Here is a 23790-nt window from a genome sequence, read left to right as displayed (position 1 = left end):
ATTAGCAGAGATGAATAACCGCACATATGAGACATCACTATGACGTCATATCAATTTTTATGACGTCATTCCTATTTTTTGACATTTTTTGTGTCACAACCCAGAGTTTTCATCGGATCTTCGTGAAACCTGCCATGTATATGCAGAAAGTCCACGCGCAGGCAGTAACCATCTCCGATTTTGGAAATTCTTCCCAGAAAAAAAGTTGACGTCATAATATCGCCGCTAATGGAAATCGCTTATACCATTATCTCCGAAACTAGGCAAGCTGTTTGAATTTTGTTTGCGGGAATCAAGCCGGGCATTAGCACAGATAATTTATCGCAAACCTGATACATCACAATGACGTCATATTCGTTTTTATGACGTCATCATTAAGAGGACGAGGATGTTCGCTCATTTGAGCTTGTTATTTCTCTAACTTACTCGTTCTTAGTTGATGTCTGGAACTTGTGAACTATACTTAGCAAAATTTCCCCTGCAGGCGGGAGTCAATCGATATCGAAACGTCATATTACGTCACGAATGATGCGTCCTGTCGCTAATTTTGGGGGTCTCAAGATGGCGGCGCCCGTGATAGCCAATCCGGGGGTGTGTTCAGTTACCAAGTTTGTGGAGCGCTCGTCAAGCGGCTTAAGCACTCAAGCAAGCACTCCATCGGAAACCGTTGATGAGGAACAGCTGGCTCGGCAAGCGCTAGCTGTACGTATAGTGATATAATTCTGCGGGTAGTAAATAAGCAATGGACACACGTGGAGTCATATATCTGTAAAGGAACGCGCGTAAAACGTCGACTCCGGTGTAAAATGGCGGTTCGCGTCCAAATCGTTAATGACGTACTTCCGGGTGTGCGAGTTCACGTCATGTTGGTGGTGCGTTTGGCCACGCGCCTGGGACGTCCGTCGCTGCGATGTCTGGGCGCACGGAGATGCCACGGTCACGCACTGCTGGGTGCAGCATTCCGAAGCACGCTGTTACGTGGGTACCTGGAGCGCCTGGTGGACCCGACGTACACCGCGTCCTTCACCGATGAGAGGCTCACGGTGGCGAGCAAGCTGGCGCTCGCCCTGCGGGACAAGGAGCTCGAGCTGCGTGAGACGAGCCAGCTCATCCAAGGTTGGACGTCCACGGTGACGGACAAGGACCGACTGACCATGAACATTACATGCGCTTCTCGATCTGTGGTTACTCAATTCTCCGGTTCGCCACAGCCAAATGGCCTTGCTGCGGTAACACCGTCCTGCTTTTGCGAGAAGACTCTTTAAATCGTAAAATGTAAATACAGAGGTGTGTTCCGTCAGCAAGCGGCTTACTATCGCTTGCCAAGCCGGCCGTTCCTCAGAAACCGCTTTGGGGGTGATATCTTCAAGTGCGCTATCACAGGGGACGCTGTTGAAACGTACATTTCATATTTTTATTGTTGCTTCGACTTTTCATCATAATTATTTAATTTAATCCCAATAAACATGTAAAACTACCAGCACCGAAACGTATAGTGTATAGATAAGCTTGGCAGGGGTTTCCCCCTTCTGACTCCCCCATTTATTACAGCGCGGCCACATCGCGCTGTTATATATATATATATATATATATATATATATATATATATATATATATATATATATATATATATATATATATATATATATAATATGGAATAGGCAAAGCCGAGAAGCGAACGTAGAATTGTTCTTACATTCGCTTCTGACTTTACCTACAACTTGTTCACAACTGTATACGCAATTTCCGGTTACTTCGGCCTGGATTCGGAATCAACGATCAAATAATGTAAATCAAGATTAAAAATTATTTTTTGATGATGTGGGAGATATCTTTATTAAAATCAGTGGAGGAAATGTACACCATGTCTGATATTATTTGGGTATTTCATGTCTCCGTCGATGCCTTTATCTCCCGGCATGCATCATTCCCCATGACAAAAACCGGAAACAAAAAAAAACCAGAAACAAAACAAAAACGGAAGCAAAAGGGTCATCGGCAACGACACGGATTCACAATTGCCAGGGTATTGTGTTGTTTTTGTTGTTTCCTATTCTCTCATGTGTACGCGTTCAGTAATATTCACAAGATAGAAATAAAACCCAATCGTGTTAAGACACCGCACAGCGTTTAAAAACAACCGGAAGCAAAAGGTCATATCCAATGACACTGATTCCAAATAGCCAGGGGTATGTTGTTGTTGTTGTTGTTGTTTCCTATTCTCTCACGTGCATGCGTTAAGTATGAAGCTCACTGCGTTCGCTATAATTGGCTATTCTGTCCTGTGTCTTCTGTCACACTTATTGCCGGGTGAGTTGTGGGAGGAAATTGCCGGGTGAATTGTGGGCGGAGATTGCTGGGTGAGTTGTGGGAGGAGATTGCCGGGTGAATTGTGGGCGGAGATTGCCGGGTGAGTTGTGGGAGGAGATTGCCGGGTGAATTGTGGGCGGAGATTGCTGGGTGAGTTGTGGGCGGAGATTGCCGGGTGAGTTGTGGGCGGAGATTGCCGGGTGAATTGTGTGCGGCGATTGCCGGGTGGATTGTGGGCGGAGATTGCCGGGTGAGTTGTGGGCGGAGATTGCCGGGTGAATTGTGTGCGGCGATTGCCGGGTGGATTGTGGGCGGCGATTGCCGGGTGGATTGTGGGCGGCGATTGCCGGGTGAATTGTTGGCGGCGATTGCCGGGTGTATTGTGGGCGGAGATTGCCAGGTGGATTGTGGGCGGAGATTGCCGGGTGGATTGTGGGCGGAGATTGCCGGGTGGATTGTGGGCGGAGATTGCCGGGTGGATTGTGGGCGGCGATTGCCGGGTGAATTTTGGGCGGAGATTGCCGGGTGAATTGTGGGCGGAGATTGCCGGGTGAATTGTGGGCGGAGATTGCCGGGTGGATTGTGGGCGGAGATTGCCGGGTGGATTGTGGGCGGAGATTGCCGGGTGAATTGTGGGCGGAGATTGCCGGGTGAATTGTGGGCGGAGATTGCCGGGTGAATTGTGGGCGGAGATTGCCGGGTGAATTGTGGGCGGAGATTGCCGGGTGAATTGTGGGCGGAGATTGCCGGGTGAATTGTGGGCGGAGATTGCCGGGTGGATTGTGGGCGGAGATTGCCGGGTGAGTTGTGGGCGGAGATTGCCGGGTGAATTGTGTGCGGCGATTGCCGGGTGGATTGTGGGCGGCGATTGCCGGGTGGATTGTGGGCGGCGATTGCCGGGTGAATTGTGGGCGGCGATTGCCGGGTGGATTGTGGGCGGAGATTGCCGGGTGGATTGTGGGCGGAGATTGCCGGGTGGATTGTGGGCGGAGATTGCCGGGTGGATTGTGGGCGGAGATTGCCGGGTGGATTGTGGGCGGCGATTGCCGGGTGAATTTTGGGCGGAGATTGCCGGGTGAATTGTGGGCGGAGATTGCCGGGTGAATTGTGGGCGGAGATTGCCGGGTGAATTGTGGGCGGAGATTGCCGGGTGGATTGTGGGCGGAGATTGCCGGGTGGATTGTGGGCGGAGATTGCCGGGTGAATTGTGGGCGGAGATTGCCGGGTGAATTGTGGGCGGAGATTGCCGGGTGAATTGTGGGCGGAGATTGCCGGGTGAATTGTGGGCGGAGATTGCCGGGTGAATTGTGGGCGGAGATTGCCGGGTGAATTGTGGGCGGAGATTGCCGGGTGAATTGTGGGCGGAGATTGCCGGGTGAATTGTGGGCGGAGATTGCCGGGTGAATTGTGGGCGGAGATTGCCGGGTGAATTGTGGGCGGAGATTGCCGGGTGAATTGTGGGCGGAGATTGCCGGGTGAATTGTGGGCGGAGATTGCCGGGTGAATTGTGGGCGGAGATTGCCGGGTGAATTGTGGGCGGAGATTGCCGGGTGGATTGTGGGCGGAGATTGCCGGGTGAATTGTGGGCGGGGTTAATGCAGAAGAATGACGTTTTTTGTGCTGAATCGTTTTCTGTGTGACGCCGGAAGTTGATTGTCTGAGCAGGAAGTGATAATCTTCCGTTAGTTGTTGACGCGCAGCGTTGTAACTCTCGTTCTTCATTGTTTTTTTGTTTGTTTGTTTTTTTTTGCACGTACGTTTTTACATCGCGCTACATATAATTGGCTATTCTGTCCTGTCTTCTGTCACATCTTCTGTCACACTTATGGCCACGTACGTCCCTTTGATCTGAGGGCTATAAATATAAATTTGTCCAACATCACAACTCTTCCCTCATGCATGCTAATTCACCGTATCTGCATTTAAATTTTATAACTGCAAAATTGTTTCATCATTCTTAACCTCGACTTTTACTGCCCCCAGCCGCGCGATATCAAAATATTCTCTTCTTGTTCGTGTTAATTCTACTTTTCATCATAATTATTTCATTTAATCCCAATAAACATGTTAAACTACCATCACCAAAATGTACAGTGCATGGTGTATAAATAAGCTTGGCAGGGGTTTCCCCCTTCTGACTCCCCCATTTATTTATCTCTCTTTCCCTCTTCCTCGTACTTCGCAGCCGCTGTTAACGCAATCGATTCGTTTGTGGAACTTGTAACAAGAGGACCGAGTAAAACTGAAAACGACTGCCCCAGACAGCATTGTTGGAGTACCACGATGGCACCGTTTCCATGGAGACCGCCATGTTGTTGAGCGGTGCTGAGCACCCTGTTCCATGAGAAGCACGCCATAAGAAAGCCTCTTGTTAACGGAACACCACTCCAGACAGGAGACAGGCACACCGTACGTGCCTGTCCAACCGACGGCGTGAATCGAAATTCCATGCCTCGGGCTGCTTGTTAATTTGACTTGTTAACTATGATTCTTCGATGTCGGCTCTTCCAATCAGTTTGAGACAGAATTTGAAAAAAAACAATCAAAAAAACATCTGATTGTTCACCTGCTAACGAGGAACGTGAGCTGGGTTTAGTCTGCCACGAGACCGGTTAGCTTTACCCTTCCGATTATTGTCCTGACAGCAACTCACACGATCATCCACAGATCAGTAAACTTACAATTTCAAGTGAACTTATGGAATTCAAGTCGTTCCTCTTTTTAACAGTCTGAGCTCTGACTATATTGGTTTTGGTTTTGTCCTGGTTTCTCAACTCGACATGCTGCTGCTACTCATTCAGCAGTGATTGGAGACCATAAATGTCAAACAAGAGGTGGGGACTGTTTCCCCAGACCCATCACTGTGTTTCCCAAGCTCTCTACCTGTGGCCACCTTCACACCTGGATTTCCGACGTCCACTCACCCAGTCAATGCGTTGCTAAGAGTGTAGGCTGGAGTGCCTAAACGTAGTGTATTAGGTCGTAACTTGTTCTTCATCTACATAAGCGACATCTCCAACGTTCCTCCCTTCCTCCTCCTTTCCTTTTTGCAGATGACTACACATTGTGTCGTACATTATCCCCATCCCACTGATGGGCAGATGGCACCGACGCCACTCTCTGCTGATCTGGAAATGATTAGTGGCTGGTATGATAAATGGAACGTGTCATTCGATTCTGGAAAATCTCTCGATCACTCACTTGTCATTTCAGAGGATCTTAAAATGAACCCGCTTGTCTGGTTCCATGATCAGCCACTGGAAGAGGCTCGTTCGCTTGAACCTCTGAGCCTCACCATCACCCATGACCTCTCCTGGACCAACCGTATACCAAAAGTGCCCTCCAAAGCGAGCCACAGAGTGAGCATCTTCTATCGGTCCAGGTCTTCCCTTCAAAAATTAGTACTAAGCCGACAAGACTGGTCCATAGCTTAATGGAGTGCTGCTCTCCACTATGGGCTGGTGCCTCAGCAACACATCGGTCTCTCCTGGAATCTGTGCAATTGAAAGCTGTTTTTATTGGAATTTCCTGCTACGACTGAACCCTGAAGCATAAGGTTAAGACTTGGAACATTATTTGAATCTCCCATGCTGAGGCTGAAGCACAAGGTCTGTTGCTCTTGCATTGTATTGCATCACAGGCAGGCCGACGGTCTCTGTTCTTTTTTTCCAGTCGAACTACTACTACTACTACTACTACTACTACTACTACTACTACCACTACTACTACTATCTCAGGCTTGAGACATTCCGCAACTCCAAGATGCACACATTCTTTCAGTAACTCCCTCTTCCAAAATACAGGCTGACTGCACATCTCAACTCTTCTGCTCCTTGTTTCTCCCATCTGTTGAACGGCCCTCCAGAGGCTGTTTAATCCCATGCTTCTCTGCATTGTTTCAAGCAGGCGATGCACTGCCGTCTCATGCCATCCCGCATCCAAACATGATCTGCATTGCCCCCATTAACCACTCCGAATCCAACCCTATTGCTTGCAAGTTGCAGTTTTTCCTCCCTTCCGATCTCTGCTATTTTCCTGTTTGTTCATTCCCTTGCTTATTGTGCCCAACCGTTTCCCCTCCTCCACCCCATTACCCTATCGTCAGTTCATAGTGTTTGTAACCTTGCTCTTCTATGAGCCTCGCATCATATTAAAATACACAATTTGGTGTCTGTCTGTCTGTGTGTCCGTGATACATTCGGTCGTTATTTATCCAATCACAACCAAACTTGACAGGACGACTAAGGGTCAAACAATGGAGGTTGTAGTGACTTAATTTTCCCCTGTGCATAATTAAGTTTGGAGGGTATTTCGGTGTTAAGATAGCTAATCATGGAGTTTTTTTTCCAAGGCCACTTCTAAAAACAAAAGTAACAAGAAAAAGAGTAATCAGAGATTGCAGACCTTCACCAGGACTTGTTTTGTGTGGTATTTGTGTAGTTTTGTGTGCTGGTGTAACATAATTAATAAGAGACATAATTAGAACTGCCACTTTATAAATGCTGGCAGTGATGACTGGTTCAGCCATTTCAGAGAGGATTTTTGAAAGTTTAAGAAAAAGGCTGCCAAATCACGTGACCGATGACATCATCAAAAAGTTTTTGTGGACCATTTTATCCCTGAATGACCCTCAACATTTTTTATACTGATTGGATGGAGTTTAAAAAAAAAAAAATTAATTTCATGCATTCTATATATGCAATTATGACATCATAACGAAGGCACCTATGATGTCATAAAATCGCACTAATTCCCCATGAGAAGTACTTGCTTTGTGCCAAGTTTCAATTTTTTCCTTGGTGCAGTTTCAGAGATACAGACGCCCTTGTATCACCCTGAGGAACGTTGAGCGCCCTGAGGAAATATAGGAGGGACAGATCACAGACAGAGCAGGGGGGCAAAGCTGGAGAAGAGATGGTAGAAGACAGAAAGACCACCGACCTGCCTCTGGTGAGAGAGTGAGAGACCCAAAGATTCAGCTTCATCGTGGGAGATATCAATGATCCTAAAAGCCTTCGTTTCCATAACGTGAAGTCGAACTCTGGTGAGAGGCAGGAGCACCACTCCAGAGTGGGGAGCAGTACTCCATCAGACTGCAGATGAAAGCTTTATAAGTGGAATTAAATGACGAAATGTGCAAATGTTCTTCAAATTTCAAATCAATCGGATGAAAATTGGCAATTTAAGAACTTTGGTCTATGTTGACCTTTTGTCTGATGTTGACCTCAAAAATAGTTTATGGCTGAATTTAGTGACCTGATATGCAACTCGTGTTCAAATTTCACATCAATCGGATGAAAATTGACAATTACAGAAATTTTGGCCTATGTTGACCTCAAACATAGTAGTTGAATTCAATAACCAAATGTGCAAATCCTGTTCAAATTTCAAGTCAATCGGATTAAAATTGAGGATTTCAGAAATTTGTCCTATGTTGCCCGATTGGCTTATGTTGACCTCAAAAATAATTGGTGGTTGAATTCAGTGAGGTGATTTGAAAATCCTGTTCAAATTTCACGTCAATCTGATGGAAATTGACAATTTTAGAAATTTGGCCTATGTTGACCTTTTCTCCGATGTTGACCTCAAAAACAATTGGTAGTTGAAGTTAATGACCAAATGTGCAAATACTCTTCAAATTTCAAGTCAATTGGATCAAAATTGGCAATTTTACAAATTTCAGACAATGCTGACCTTTTGGCCTACGTTGGCCTCAAAAATACTTGTTGGTTGAATTTAGTGACCTGATGTGCAAATCCTGTTCAAATTTCAAGTCAATCGGATGAAAATTGACAATCTTAAACATTTGGCCGATATTGACCTTTTTGCCTGCCAGTGTTGATGTTGACCTCAAAGAAAATTGGTGGTTGAATTAAGTGAGCACGGAACAGAAAGGCGTTAGTGTGAGAGCCGCTGGCTTAACAGGGATGCCTGAGAGGATTTGCCTTCTTTTTCTGAATGTCTCAGAAACGCAGCTGCATGTCCCATCGCACTGCATCGCCACTTCACCTCTAATCTTTCCCATGCACAGCCCCCTTGGGTTGTATGATGTGAGAGGAGTTGACCCCACGCTCCATTCTTTTCTTTCTCCTTAGTTCTTCTTGTCTCTTCTTCCTGAATTGAATGATTGGCATATGTCTTTTGTCTAAGTAAGTCTGTCCATGTTGAATACTTGTTAGGGTTAAGTCTGCTCTTCTGTGTCTTTTGCTTGTAAATGCGTGTTCGATGATTGTGTGTGTGTGTGTGTGTGTGTGTGTGTGTGTGTGAGTGTGTGTGTGTGTGTGTGTGTGAGTGTGAGTGTGTGTGTGTGTGTGTGTGTGTGTGTGTAAATAAATAAATAAATAGTTACATTTTCCACTCTGCTTGTTGCGTGCTTTATTCCATTGATCCAACAACAAACAGATGTGTACGTAATAAATAGATGGGAAGTTTTTTTGTACCCCATTAATTGGCTCCGGAATTAGTCGGTACATACTTTTATGGTTTTCGTTTGGCCGTATGTAAACGGGTAAATAGACAAAGTACGTATGTGACCCCGATTGACCTCGCTAAGCCATCAGAAATGTAAATCGTTTGTAAAGAGCAAGAACCCTGACAGGCTTGGTGGATTCAATTGCCGCCTGTAGTTGTTTCACAACCCAACAGGCTGCGGACTCATCTGCGGCATGTCAGCTGACAGAGCCAGGCATTCGGGAGGAATCTGAGTGCTTCCCCTCGTGGTAATCCCCAAACTCCGAGTCCATAACATTTGGTGTCAGGAGTGGGATCTTACGAACCTGACTCTCCTCAGACACCATAACATTTGGTGTCTGATGAGTGGGATTGGGCCAGGGGCTTGACCACCGCATCTCAAAATTAAGAAAAGGAGTGTAGTGCAGTGAGTGTGAAAGTTTAGCTCAAAAAAAAAGTGTTGCAGCTATGTCAGACCAAAGCAAGCAGATCATCCAGGTGGTTTGTGTGAGGTTTGTTGAGCAGAACAGGCAGAGGGCTGAGCAGGACAGGTGGGGGCAAGGCATGATGGTGGACAGAGGCAAGGCATGGTGATTGGGCATGACGACAGACAGATCACGACTCGTCGTACAACAGAGCCGATGGGGCAGAGCTGGAATGGCAGGAAAACAGGAATAGCTGTAGTTTTCCAACTTTTTTCCCCCATACCCTTTGACATATTCAACTGAAACTTGGTACATGGCTTTATTGTGATAAGTTACAGAAGATGTTTGAGTTTCAGGGCATTTCATCAATTTTTCACAGAGTTATGCCCTTTTTGGACTTAGAAAATATCACATCAGTAGGGGACATGTATTCAAAGCAATTCTCACTCTTGTTTAACCTAACTAATGTTCATACCAGAAATATATTAAATATTTGAAGATTTACTTTATTTTCTAGGAAAACATTGATATTTCCCAACAGGGTGAACGATCATTTGATATATTGTAATAATGTGAGCTAGTGTGTTCTATGAAGGTGTTGTTTCCCTTAGACAGTGAGGCTGAAATGAGGAAACTGGCAGAGGAAGAGTGTGAAGTCCATGAGGCAGTTCTGCAGGACCTTCAGGAGCAGGTGATGTCCATTTGCAGTTTGTGCTTTGTCTCCAACAAATTGCTTTGCACTTTCTCTTCTTTAAACTGTACTCCCACTGGTTGCAGGGATCTTCAGGAAATTTGTCAAACTATACCTCCACCCCCAAAAAATTCCTCTCATCTACATGGAATTTGTTAAGCTGAGGAATTATGGGGGTGCTCTCAGTGTGATGGGTATCTTTCTGTTGATCTATTCCAGTCCCTGTATGTTGAAAAGCCTTTTGTCCAGCTTGATTCAAGATGAAATGATACAGCACACACCTTTGAGAATGGGGTGTGATGATGCACAATCCTGAAGACGACATATTGAGCGTGCTCTGTTGTGGTTATTTTGGCATCTTACTTGAGTAGCTCTGTATCGTTTTCAAGTGATGTCGCAGCTACCACAGCTTGCTATTCGCCATGACAGGCCTTGCATATTAAGCTTCCCTATGGATATTCCTGCCAATTCTCGATTCTCTGCACATGTAATCCTCCTCTTTGTTTACCTCTTGATTTAATTATCCTGACCAATTTGGACTGATGCCTATGTCAATTTTATCCACAAAACAATCAATCTTTTTACACTGAGAAAAATACAGGCATTTTATATTACATAGTGTTGCGGAAATGGCCCTTAGTTGTTGTTGTTGTTCGTCTTTCGGCTGCTCCCGTTAGGGGTCGCCACAGCGGATCATCCGTTATGATCCGCATACTGATTTGGCACAGGTTTTACGCCGGATGCCCTTCCTGACGCAACCTTGGTCGCCTCTTACGACACAGGGATCAGGATTGGGTTTCGCCATGATTCCGGGCTGCCCTACACCCTCTCATAGCGTGGCCCAGCGTAGAGCTCCCGTCCTCAAGCGATCCTCCGAGTAGCCGGATTACAGGCGCACGCCACTACACCCGGTTGGAAATGGCCCTTAGTGTGTTATTAAATATAGTATTAGCCCAGATTCCTCCTTAAATGCATGTTTAGTCAGGTTGTTCGGTAATTGGACGTTACATGTGTACCGGGAGGTGTAGCCGGCTGTCCAGTGTTCGTACAGTGGTGGTGGACCGGGAGGTGCCTTGCTTATTTTTCCTTCCCCTCTCCGAACTAGCCCTGCCCAGCGCTCTGAGAGGGTCGGTCGGCGAGACGGGCTGCTGCAGTCTCGAGCGATAGACCAATCACGGGTCCCCGGAGGCGGTCCGTAAGGCCCACCCCAAAAAGGCGAATAGAACTGGCTGCTTTTGTGAGTCTGGATCTGTTTTTCGTGTCCAGAGCGAGCGCCGGGAAGGCAAGGAAGAAACGACGAGTGGGAGTCGTAATCGGCTGTGTAAAGGACGGCTGTGTCTGTCTGCGATCTGCTTCGTGAAAGAGGCAGGAGGAACTTCATGAGGGGAGTCGGCGATTGACTTTTATGAGGAGGTCCTCGATAGGTTCATCCGGAGTCCAGTGACGTAGCCTCTCACTGTCGCTACTCACGGCACGGCTCGACACGTCTTGTAATCCCGTCGATCCGCCTGCGGAGCCCAACACCCCAATTTGGCCTAATCTGGTGAGCAGGCTGTATGCTGAACCTTGTAAAAAGGCAGCTGGAGCACACCGTGGATCTTCCGCTCTTGTGCCATCGACCTAAAGGGGCTGTCACACCTTGACGTTTTAGCCAGCGTATGCCGACGTATGAAAAATTTTGCGAATACGCTGGCACACGTCGAATACGTTATGGGTAAGTTTTGTATACGTTAAGAGCACGCTGAAGCACGCTGGCAAACGTCGTAGTACGCCGAGCTCGTCGACAAATTTTGTGCATGCTCAAAATTTTTTGACGTATGCCAGCGTATGATTCACACGTTCTGCATACGCTGGCCATAAGTTGTAGGCACGTTACGCGATCGTTGACACACGTCGACACACGTTACTTGTAATTTACTCATAAGTCAAAATACGTCGAGGTAATATCTAGCGTACCCGAAACTTATTTCTAACCTATGAGTAACGTGCTTTGAACCTATGTGTAACGTATCTCCAAAGCATATGGGCATATGTCGACGTATTTGACATCTTCCGGACGACCACAGAACTTACTGAACGTGTTTTAACTTACAGCTACCGTATAATGGCGTATTAGCAGCGTTTAGGGGAATTGGTATATAAAAATGGGCTTCACAGGAGGAACCAGTCAGTGTTCCAGACTCCATGGTTTTTTTTCTTTTTTTTTTTTTTCTTCGGCATGACGGTGATGTTGACACTTCGATGTCTAGTGCGGTCATGATTTGAATCGTCGAGCGGCATCCTTTTAATAGGCTATGCCACGTGATCGTCAGCGATACTCAGCCACGCTATGCATAAGTTAGACTATCGTTGGGCATAAGTTGTGAACGCCGACAACACGTTAAGCATTCGTTGGTATAAGTTATCTATAAGTTATCGAAACGTTCTGTGTACGTTACTAATACGTTATGCATATGTCCAACTCGTTACTATACGCCCAAAACTGAAAAAAACATCAATAGTTCAGCGTATGCCAGCGTTTTAGATCAATTTTGATACATTGCCATACGCTGGCTAAATCGTTAAGGTGTGACGGGGGCTGAACGCGCTGAGGCTGCATGCGTGGGCGGTGCAACAAAAGGACGACGCCGCCATTTTGCCACGCGGCGTGTTCGAGCTGGGTGCTCGAATTCGTTGACATCGGCTTGTCATGAGCCGCATTCGTGCCTTCGATACTTTTCCTCTCGTCCATGAGGCATCACCAAGTGCTCTGTGTCTTGTCTGCATGTTGTCTAAGGTTTATCTTGCTAGGGTTCCCTTTGAAACCCGTAATCCGTAGCTCCCTAGTTAAGAGCGGGTTATAGATTGATTATAACATTGTCGTGAATGTTTTGATTGTGTCGTGTTCCCCGATGTGTCCCCAATAAATCTGGCTGATTCATATGAAAGGTGCCACTTGAGTTTATTCGTGCTGCGCTGAGGAACAATCCGCTCGATTCGTATTTAAAACCAAAAATGGTTACGGACTGGCAGACTTCGCTCGGTCTCTGACAAACCCAGTCTGTAACCGGGGTCTATTTCCCCAGCTGGCAAGGCACAGGTGTATTTTGATATCGTGATCTGAGGCTCGTAACCCGAGACCTGTACCGAGCCAGCCGGCGTTATAACCCCGGAGACGGCGGTGCTGTTAAGTGACGCCGAATCTTCAACATTTGGCTGTCAAGAGTAGGGTGCGAAACCCGCCACCGACGAATCCTTTACAATATGTTAGCATGAATATTACAGATGTTGGTCATCCTAAACACAACTGAACACAATCATCCGAAACACAAGCACACTAAAATCTTCATTTGGCTGCAATTCTTGTGATTGTTGTGCTTTATTACAAGGAATGCAAGACAATGCTCATCAAGGACACACCCCCCAACTACACCTTAAAATGGGAAGTGTAGATCTTGCATTTACAGTGAAGATGTAGGTCGTGTATAGGCTGATTAACACCAGCCCGGACGGGATAGCCGAGCGGTTTTAACTCTGTGGCGACCAGCCGAGATTCTTGGCGATTATAACATACGCAGGATGGAAAACAGCGAGGGCGTGTACCAGAACGGAGGCACAGGGGTTTATTCTCGAACCCACAATAAATACATGAACACAAGGAAATTCATCAAATAATGGTTTAATGAACATAAATAAAAGAGTGAAAATGAAAGTGAGGTAAAACTAAATCCTAATTTGAGACATCTCTACTCAGTCACAAAAACAGACAAGGGGAAAAGTAAAGATAAAAGAAAATCCTCCCTTTATGCCGGCACTCAGCTTTGCATCCAGAAATGACCTTTCGGAGCCTGGTGATCCTCAGTCGCCATGCAGGAAACGCTCAAAATGGCATGAAGTCGCTCTACACAGCCACGTATGTGAGAACTCGTGCGGGCGGTCCTCAACGCCAAGAGCCCACAAACCGCCGTTGCAGTTCCTTCTCATGAGCAAAATTGCCAACACTGCTCCCTCTCAGTATCAGGTCCACACACACGGAAATGGTGCCACCTTTCTCTTCGAACATACAACAAGGGATACTGCCGAGTTATAGCTGAGAGATGTGCTCTACTCCTTTCTTCCTCTCCTCCCAAAGCGCACAAACTTCACCCAGCCGAAGAGACAATGGCTCGCATCTAGCTCAAGCACACAAGCAAATTCACACCAGCATGAACAACGAGAATCGTGCAGCTTTTTGTCTATGCCGAGGAAGAAACAAGAGAGACCCTTCTCGTTTCAACTGCCATCTCCACTCGATCCTCCTCCCAATCTCCAAACCTGCTCTCTATGACATAACCCCGACCAATCATAAGCCTCGGGGGTGTGGCCTGCTGGTTACGATTCTTGGGAGGTGGGGTATCGTCTGCCAGTTATTGTTGTTGTGTTGTTGGTTTTGTAAAAAACTTGGTTCTTTTTCATGGCCAGCCTTGTAAATGTTAAAACTGTAGGAAAAATTCACAGGGGGCAATCACATACTGGGAGAAATTAGCCTTAGACCCCACCTAGTTAACACAGCACAACCCCACATGTGGTGACACGTAAACAATCTTAAGCTCATGGTTTTCCCAACTTAAATTACATTGAGATGTCTCCTACCCATCCACGGATCATGTTATACGATACAATCCTATCTTTATTCTGAATTCCTCCATCTACTCCACAAATGTAACAATGCATTGTTATGGAGATGGTAAAGCACAGATATAAAATATATATATATTTTTTTTCAGGTACTGTGTCCATGGTGAAGATGGTAAAGTGTATATAAACAAATAATTTGAGGCAAACTTGGTAGCATGCTAACCGTAATTCCATGCTGTCCAAAAGTTCTAAATGTCCAAAAGCAACAGAGGCATCTTTGATGCAATTGTTAACCTCCGCCATCGAAGATTGGAGGTTACTGTTTTCACCCCTTTCTGTTTGTTTGTTTGTTTGTGAACAGTATTACGGAAAAACTCCTCGACGGATTTCGACGAAACTTGGTGGGGGGATTAGGTATGGTCCAAGGATCATGCCATTAGATTTTGGACCTGGTCCAAAATCCAATATGGCCGCTATGGCGGCCATTTTGAAAAAAAAATTCAATTTTTTTTTTGCATTTCTTCATGTTTTAACTGATTTCCAACCCCCCCTCCAAGAAAAAAATGTTAGAGAAAAAAATTTTTGTTGCAACTTTTTTTTCAACAAAATTTCGATTTTTTTTTTTTTTTTTTTTTCATTTCTCCATGTTATAAGTGATTTCCAACAACAAAAAAACATGCCAAAATTATAATTGCGGCTGATTTTGGAACTTCAGGTGGATATACCCACGTAAAATCAATTTCTGTCTCAAGGAATCTAGTTATGACGAATTAATTGAGTATGTAAAAGGGAAAGTTGCAAACTATAACTCTGTGAGCACTGTTGATGTCAAATTGGATGAATAGGATATCAGGTTCACTTGAGTGACCTAGCAGTATTGGCGGCGGAGGTTTTGCATTCTACCGAGTGCTCCCGTTCTAGTTTATCTCCATCTCTGTAGATGTCTGTTACAATGAATCTTCCGAAGTGAGTGAATCTGTGCACTGTTTTAAAACTTCGTAATTTGCAATGACAGTGGGGGGTTTGTAGGTGGTAGTGTTATGTGGTGCCTCGTACAGAAATTTTGTTTTCTGTATGTTGATGGTGAGGCCAAACTTTGTGGCAGCTCTATTAAAGAGATTGAGAGTTCTTTGCATTTCGTCCAAATTGGATGCAATAAGGGTGGCATTGTCAGCAAAAGGAAGTTCCTTCATACAAACGAAACACACTTTTGTGTTTGCCCTCATTCTTCTGAGGTTAAATAAATAATTGTTCACATTGCTTTCCACACCAAATGGTGAGGTGTACACCCCCTTTCAAAATTTTCACCTTTTGTTGCCTTATAGCCTGGAATTAATTTACATTAAATCAGGCTTTTTGCACCTTTATTTACACGTCGTATCCCACAACTTCCAAGTGAAAAACAAATTCAACCTATTTCAGAAAATTTATTAAAAATACAAAACTAGAATATCTTGGTTGGATAAGTGTCCCCCCCCCCCCGAGTTAATACTTGTTGGAAGCACCTTTGATAGAAACTACAGCTGTGAGTCTGTTGGGATTGTTTTCTACCAACTTTGTACACCTTGATTGGACAATATTCGCCCATTCTTATGCACAACATTGTTCAAGCTCAATCAAGTTGCGTGAGGAGCATTGATGGACAGCAATCTTCAAGTAATGCCACAGATTTTCAATTGGACTTGGATCAGGGCTCTGACAGGGCCACTCAAGGACATTTATCTTTTTGTTCCTCAGCTACTCCAGTGTAGCTTTGTCTGTGTACTTCGGGTGGTTGACATCTTGAAAGGTGAACTTCCGTCCAAATTTCAGCTTTCTTGCAAAGGGCAACAGGGTTTCCTCTCTGATTTTTCTGTATTTTGCTCCATCCATTTTCCCTTCTGTCCTGCCAAGTGCCTCAGTCCCTGCTGATGGGAAACATCCCCACAACATGATGCTGCCACTTCACTGTAGGGATGGTGTTCTTTGTGTGATGTGCTGTGTTGGGTTTGCACCAAACAACGTTTTGCATTTCGGCCGAAAAACTTCCATCTTTGTTTCGTCAGACCACAAAACTTTTTGCCACATGGCTTCAGAATCTCTGGAGTCGTTTCTTGCATACCTCAAACGGGACTCAAAGTGGAATTTTTGAGTAATGGCTTCCCTCTTGCCACCCTACCGTACAGGCCAGACTTGTGGCGTGCTTGGGATATTGTTGTCACATGCACACAGTGGCCAGTCTTTGCCATAAAGTCCTGTAGCTCTTTCAAAGTTGCCATTGGCCTCCTTGTGGCCTCTCGATCAGTCTCCTCCTTGCTTGGTCATCCACTTTGGAGGGACGGCTTGATCGAGGCAGGGTCTTGGTGTTACCGTATGCCTTCCACTTCTTAATGAATGGCTTTATTGTGCTCCAAGGAATATTCAAAGCCTTTGAAATATTTTTTATAGCCATCCCCTGATCTGTGCTTTTCCACAACTTTATCCTGGAGGTCTTTTGAAAGCTCCATGGTTCTCATGGTTGAGTCTTTGCTGTGAAATGCACTACCCAGCAGAGGAAACCTCCAGAAACAGCTGATTTTATTCTGAAATAATTAGAATCACGACAATTTGACATCGGTGGAGGTCAATTAACTTGGTGTGTGTGATTTTGAAGGTGATTGGTTACACCTGAACTAATTTACAATTGTAATATTATTATAAAAGACACTTATCCAACCAAGATATTCAAGTTAGTATGTATATTTGATTAATTTTCTGAAATTTGTAGAATTTGTTTTTCACATGGAAGTTGTGGGTTACGATGTGTAAATATAGGTTGAAAAAGTCTGATATAATGTAATTTAATTCCAGGCTATAAGGCAACAAAAGGTGAAAATTTTGAAAGTTGGTGTAGACTTGCTATGGGCACTGTATATAAATAAATAATTCACAGTGGTATGGACTGTATATCAGTTGGCGAGATGGGAAAGTGCATATAAATAAATAAATAATTAACGGTGGTATGTCAGTAGAGGAGATGGAAAAGTGTATATAAATAAATAATTAACGGTGCTATGTCAGTCGAGGAGATGGGAAAGTGTATATAAATAAATAATTAACGGTGGTATGTCAGTGGAGGAGATGGGAAAGTGCATATAAAGAAATAATTAACGGTGGTATGTCAGTAGAGGAGATGGGAAAGTGCATATAAATAAATAATTAACGGTGGTATGTCAGTAGAGGAGATGGGAAAGTGTATATAAATAAATAATTAACGGTGGTATGTCAGTAGTGGAGATGGGAAAGTGTATATAAATAAATAATTAACGGTGGTATGTCAGTAGAGGAGATGGGAAAGTGTATATAAATAAATAATTAACGGTGATATGTCAGTTGAGGAGATGGGAAAGTCTATATAAATGAATAATTAACGGTGGTATGTCAGTAGAGGAGATGGGAAAGTGTATATAAATAAATAATTAACGGTGGTATGTCAGTAGAGGAGATGGGAAAGTGCATATAAATAAATAATTAACGGTTGTATGTCAGTAGAGGAGATGGGAAAGTGCATATAAATGAATAATTAACGGTGATATGTCAGTAGAGGAGATGGGAAAGTGTATATAAATAAATAATTAACGGTGTTATGTCAGTTGAGGAGATGGGAAAGTGTATATAAATAAATAATTAACGGTGGTATGTCAGTTGAGGAGATAGGAAAGTCTATATAAATAAATAATTAACGGTGGTATGTCAGTAGAGGAGATGGGAAAGTGTATATAAATAAATAATTAACGGTGGTATGTCAGTAGAGGAGATAGGAAAGTCTATATAAATAAATAATTAACGGTGGTATGTCAGTTGAGGAGATGGGAAAGTGTATATAAATAAATAATTAACGGTGGTATGTCAGTTGAGGAGATAGGAAAGTCTATATAAATAAATAATTAACGGTGGTATGTCAGTAGAGGAGATGGGAAAGTCTATATAAATAAATAATTAACGGTGGTATGTCAGTTGAGGAGATAGGAAAGTGTATATAAATAAATAATTAACAGTGGTATGTCAGTCGAGGAGATAGGAAAGTGTATATAAATAAATAATTAACGGTGATATGTCAGTAGAGGAGATAGGAAAGTCAATATAAATAAATAATTAACGGTGGTATGTCAGTTGAGGAGATGGGAAAGTCTATATAAATAAATAATTAACGGTGGTATGCCAGTCGAGGAGATAGGAAAGTGTATATAAATAAATAATTAACGGTGGTATGTCAGTCGAGTACATAGGAAAGTGTATATAAATAAATAATTAACGGTGGTATGTCAGTAGAGGAGATGGGAAAGTGTATATAAATAAATAATTAACGGTGGTAGGGCTGATGAGCATCTTTGAGAGGGGAAAAAGAAGAGTGATGAGGACATTGGGAGGTGGATATGAGGAAAGGTCTGAGAAGCATGTGCTCAGGAAGGAGGAGAGGGATGTTGGTAGGCAGGCTATCTTTGATATGGGTGCAGTTGGTAGGTGAGGAGACAGACAAATTGAGGTGGGAGAGAGGGACATAAGAGAGGTGGAAGTGCAGAGAGAGGTAACTCCAGGTGGAGAGGTGTGAAGAGGGATAACTCGTGTGGTCCATACAGCAAAATAGTTGGATTAATTGGGAGTAGTAGTAGTAGTAGTAGTAGTAGTAGTAGTAGTAGTAGTAGTAGTAGTAGTAGTAGTAGTAGTAGTAGTAGTAGTAGTAGTAGTAGTAGTAGGTATTATAAACGATGAAGATTAAAGAAAAGAACTAATTTTGAATCGAGGCCAGTGAATGAAGTGTTCATGCTATTCACAGTTATACGTAGCATCTTTCTGTCCATTCAAGGCTGCAGGTATAAGAGTGCAGTTGAAATGCAAAGGAAAAATCCCCCCAAAAACGTGTTTTTACATGATAATTGTGGTGATCATTTAAGCTATGTGCGGGATCCTAGAGGCCTTCGACGCTGCAGTTTGTAATTTAGTGGACAGACTTGCACCATCCTGGAGAAGTGCATAGCTTAAGCCAACTTAAGTGCTCTCAGGGAGCTCTCAGCATCATCTTCAGATATAAATGTAGCAATGGGTAATACTTTTTTTTGGTCTTCCACCAGGTCTTTTGCAATTTTTGTCATTTGGTCTGTCTTCAGCTGTGGGAAGTCATATTGCCTGAGGAGAAGGGAGATGAGGACAATGCGATGCTGGAGGTGGAAGCAGGTGTTGGTGGGCAGGAGGCCATGCTTTTCACTTCAAAGGTGTTTCACATGTATGAGAAGTACGCGGCTTTCAGGAACTGGACCTTTAACATACTGGAGTACAACACCACTGAGCTTGGTGAGTGTGCTGTCATGGTGCGTGACATTTTAATCACATTTGGCTACTCTGAATAAGAGCAATGTGATCAACATTTTTGGTGTTTAGTTCTATCGACGAATGGGTGCGTACACATAATATTGGGACTGGTCTCTGAAGGAGTAACCAAGACCTGCTGGAGGTTAACTCGGCAGAAAGTCTGAGCAGGGAGAGATTACGTGCTGTGCTCGCCACGAGTGGGGTAATGAGGATTAATTTGATTTAGTTTGTGCACCAATACATTAGCATGCTTGTATCACAAATTTCTCAGACTTTTTGGCATGCTTGTATCGCTTCCGGTTCCAGGTTTGAGCATGTTGGATGTTGGCTCGTGCGTGCCTCATTGCAGTTCATCAAAGTTAAGTTTTCCAGACGAGATCCAACATGTCTTTCTTTTCTCTTGTCCCTTCATTGTTGGTTGTATTTTCATCCAATACTTCGTGTATTACTGGACGTTCTTGTGGTGTATTGTCAAATTTGTGTCCTTGTGAGTGCCTGAACGACCCCCCACCCCCAAGCCTTTGGCTAGTGGGCGTGCCAATTATGTCAGTACTCTGATGCATACCCAACTTCCCCCTTGCCCGCCCTTCCAACTTCCACCTCTCCACACCGCCCCCTCCTAACTTCCACCTCTCCGCCCCGCCCCTCCCAACTTTCCTCTCGCGCCGCCCTCCCCAAACTTCCCCCTCACCCCTCCCCTCCAAACCTCCCCCACCCCCCGCCTGGAACCCCTCCCAACTTCACCCTCGCTGTGCCTCCTCCGAGCTCCCTCTACATCTGCGCTCTCTCAACCCCCTTCCCAAATTCCACCTCGCCCCATCCCCTTCCCAAATTCCATCTCACCCCACCCCCTCCCATGTTCCCTCTCACCCCGCCCCCTCCCAACTTCCATCTCACCCCACCCCCTCCCATCTTTCCTCTCACCCCGCCCCCTCCCAACTTCCATCTCACCCTGACCCTCCCAACTCCCTCATACACACTATCGGTCAAAAGTTTAAGAACACCCCCATTTTTCCAGTTTTTACTGAAATTTAAGCAGTTTAATGTTTTAATGTATTCTGAAATTAAAGCATAGAACAAATAAACAATTGCAGATAAAAAGGAAATCATGGAATCGTTTTGTTGAACAAAATTTAATCTAAATGTTTTACTCATCAAAGTAGCCACCTTTTGCAGATGTAACAGCCGAACATACTCTTGGCAGTCTTTCTACAATGGAAATCAAATATTGTTCGGAAAGTTCTTCCCAACACTGTTGCAGAAGTTCCCACAAACGTGTTCCACTTGTAGGTTGCTTTGCTTTCACCCTTCTGTCCAGTTCATCCCAAACCAGCTCGATGGGTTTAAGTCTGGAGACTGTGCTGGCCATTCCATGATTTGAAGCCTCCCGTCTTGTTCTTTTCTTCTAAGGTAGTTCTGATGTAGCCTGGAGGTATGTTTTGGGTCGTTATCTTGCTGTAGGATGAACCCCTGACCAACTAGGCGTAGACCAGAGGATATTGCATGGCGTTGCAAAATGCTGTGGTAGCCCTTTTGGTTCAGGGTGCAAGTCACCGACTTTGGATCCAGCAAAAGAGCCCCAGATAATCACTCTTCCTCCTCCATGTTTGAAAGTCGGTGTCACACACTGAGAAACCATCCTTTTGCCTACTCGAGCTCCCCCATCATCTGCGTAGTCTACAAAAACCCTGCCTGATGAACCGAAGATTTCAAATTTTGATTCATTAGTCCATAAGACCTTCTTCCAGTTTTCAGTAGTCCACTGGTGGTGCTTCATGGCCCAGGCAAGCCTCTTTTTCTTATTTTGCCATCTTAGCAATGGCTTTCTTACTGCCACTCGACCTGTCAAACCTGCAGCTCGAAGTCTTCTCTTCACAGTTGAAGCTGAGACTTCCTTACTTCGACCAGTGTTAAGCTGTGCTTGAAGCTGCTGTCCTGTGAGCCGCCGATCACGCAAGCTGTTGACTCTCAGAAACTTGTCTTCTGATTGTGTTGTGGCTTTGGGTCTGCCAGACCTCTTCCTGTGAGAGTTTCCTCCAGTTTCCAAGTGCTTTTTGATGGTGTAGGAAACGGTACTCACTGACACCTTGGCTTCTTTGCAATTTCTCTGAAGGAAAGACCTACACTTTTAAGGGTTATAATAGTTTATCTGTCTTCCTTTGTTAATTGTCTTTTTCTCACCATTATGATAGAATTATACTACTTCCTGCACTGCAATATTGTCCAAATAATGCTTCAGAGGGTGTTGCAACACAGTTTGCTCCAACACTGCTTTTATACAGACAGAGGGTTTGTAACTAATCAACAAAAGTTTTGACACCTGTAGGAATTGTTTGCATCAACTTTCAAGGCTTAATTTACTTCCATTGCTGCAGAACAGCTGCAGTTTCTAACCCATTACTTGTTCCCTGAAAAGGCCCTTTTTTAACAACTCTGAAATTTACATTATTTTTCAGTTTTTGTAACCTAAACTTTTTTTTAACCTCTGGCTGTTTACCGCTTAGCTTTGTACCATTTCAGGTTATTCACTGGACTTGAACTGCTTGAATTTCAGTTAAAACTTGAAAAATGGGGTGTTCTAAAACTTTTGACCGGTAGTGTATGTACTAAAACATATCGTTTTTGGCCCTGTCTCTCAATGGTGAAAAATCACTTTTAAAAAGTATCTGGATCTGGATTTGGCTCTTCACCAAAATTGAATCAATTCTTTCATGTCACACACCCAACGTGTATATCAAGTTTCGTCCGGATCCGTCCACAACTCTCAGATATCATGCTGTGTGTTTATCGTCGTTTTTGACCCCATCTCTCAGTGGTTTAAAAAAAAAAACTCCCATAAATATTTAATTATTGTGGCTGGATCTGGATCTGGATCCGGATCCAGATCTTCACCAAAACCTTATTAGTTTATCCTTGTCACAGACCCAACCTGCCCACAAAAATTTCATCTGAATCCATCCACAATTTTTTGAGATAACCTGCACACAAACAAACAAACAAACAGACAAATAGGGGTGAAAACATAACCACCTTCTACCTTCGGTGACGTAGGTAAAAAAAAAAACTTAAACGATGTGAGGATGTTACTCCAAAAAGTATGTAAACAAGGTAGAGATGGTCACAAGAAATGATCATATGAAACCATCCCCACATCTTTCTCTGAATAATGGTTGTGCCAAGAAAAGACAAAGTTCTCACACACACACACACACACACACACACACACACACACACACACACACACACACACACACACACACACACACACACACACACACACACACACACACACACACACACACTCTATGATCTAACATTCTAAATAGGATGTGCTTGACAGAAATGTGTTGGTTGTTGCTGTCACGGACTTCCTAATAATATTCCACCGTTAACTACACCCAGATAGGTCTGATTGGGCAAATATATGTCTGGTGGCCCCGCCCCCATCAGGCTGATTGACAGTCTAGTCCTGCCCACAACTCCCTTCCTATCCCTTCACAAATGAATGCAGTTTTGCGTTGTTGTTTTTTTTTAGCCGCGAACGCTGCTCATAGAGAGCTTGGCGTTGTTCTTCTTGTTCTTGTTCTTGTTCTTCTTCTTCTTCTGAAGACAAAACCTTAATCTCGAGGACTCGGCTCTTGTATATACGAGATCCGGATCTCCTTAAATACTGAGCACCTGTACACACCCTCACATAGACGGTGCCTTTTGAGAGCGTCTATCATGAACTTTTAAATATATTCGGACATTTGCTTTAAAGTTTCGAAAAGTTCAAGTTACTGTTTAAAGATTATTCCATTTATCGTATTGTAATTTCGTAAATACATTATTTATTTCGTAAATACATGATATATCGTTAATACGTAAAGACATTATGACGCGTTTCGCTGTTGGCTTAATCAAGGCACGTGACAAAATATCGGAAGTTGTTGTTTTTTTTTTAAAAAATTTAAATTTTAAATTTTTTTTTTTTTTGCCGACAAAATCTTT

The 23790-nt window shown here is 44.0% G+C and overlaps 1 protein-coding gene across 6 annotated transcripts in view; it reads left to right on the top strand.

Moving 5' to 3' along the window:
• Window positions 1-829: 829 nt before the first annotated feature.
• Window positions 830-23790, top strand: part of MTRF1L (mitochondrial translation release factor 1 like) — a 180202-nt gene continuing 157241 nt past the window's right edge. For 3 of the 6 annotated variants that reach the window (XR_015049440.1, XM_085846847.1, XM_085846848.1), the window contains exons 1-3: window positions 830-1116; window positions 9797-9876; window positions 19599-19782. Coding sequence is in view for 5 of the 6 variants with exons in the window: in XM_085846847.1 (XP_085702973.1) it covers window positions 864-1116; window positions 9797-9876; window positions 19599-19782 (517 nt within the window). In the remaining variant the exon portion in view is untranslated. The remainder of the gene's footprint in view (window positions 1117-9796; window positions 9877-19598; window positions 19783-23790) is intronic. The other 3 variants (XM_085846851.1, XM_085846849.1, XM_085846850.1) reach the window with 1 other exon arrangement.

Source organism: Eptatretus burgeri, chromosome 11 (assembly GCF_056783735.1).
Source record: "Eptatretus burgeri isolate ZD-2024b chromosome 11, Ebu_testis_v1, whole genome shotgun sequence".
NCBI lineage: Eukaryota > Metazoa > Chordata > Myxini > Myxiniformes > Myxinidae > Eptatretus > Eptatretus burgeri.
Note: the sequence above shows the minus strand (reverse complement) of the source record. Positions and strands in the feature narration are given on the sequence as shown.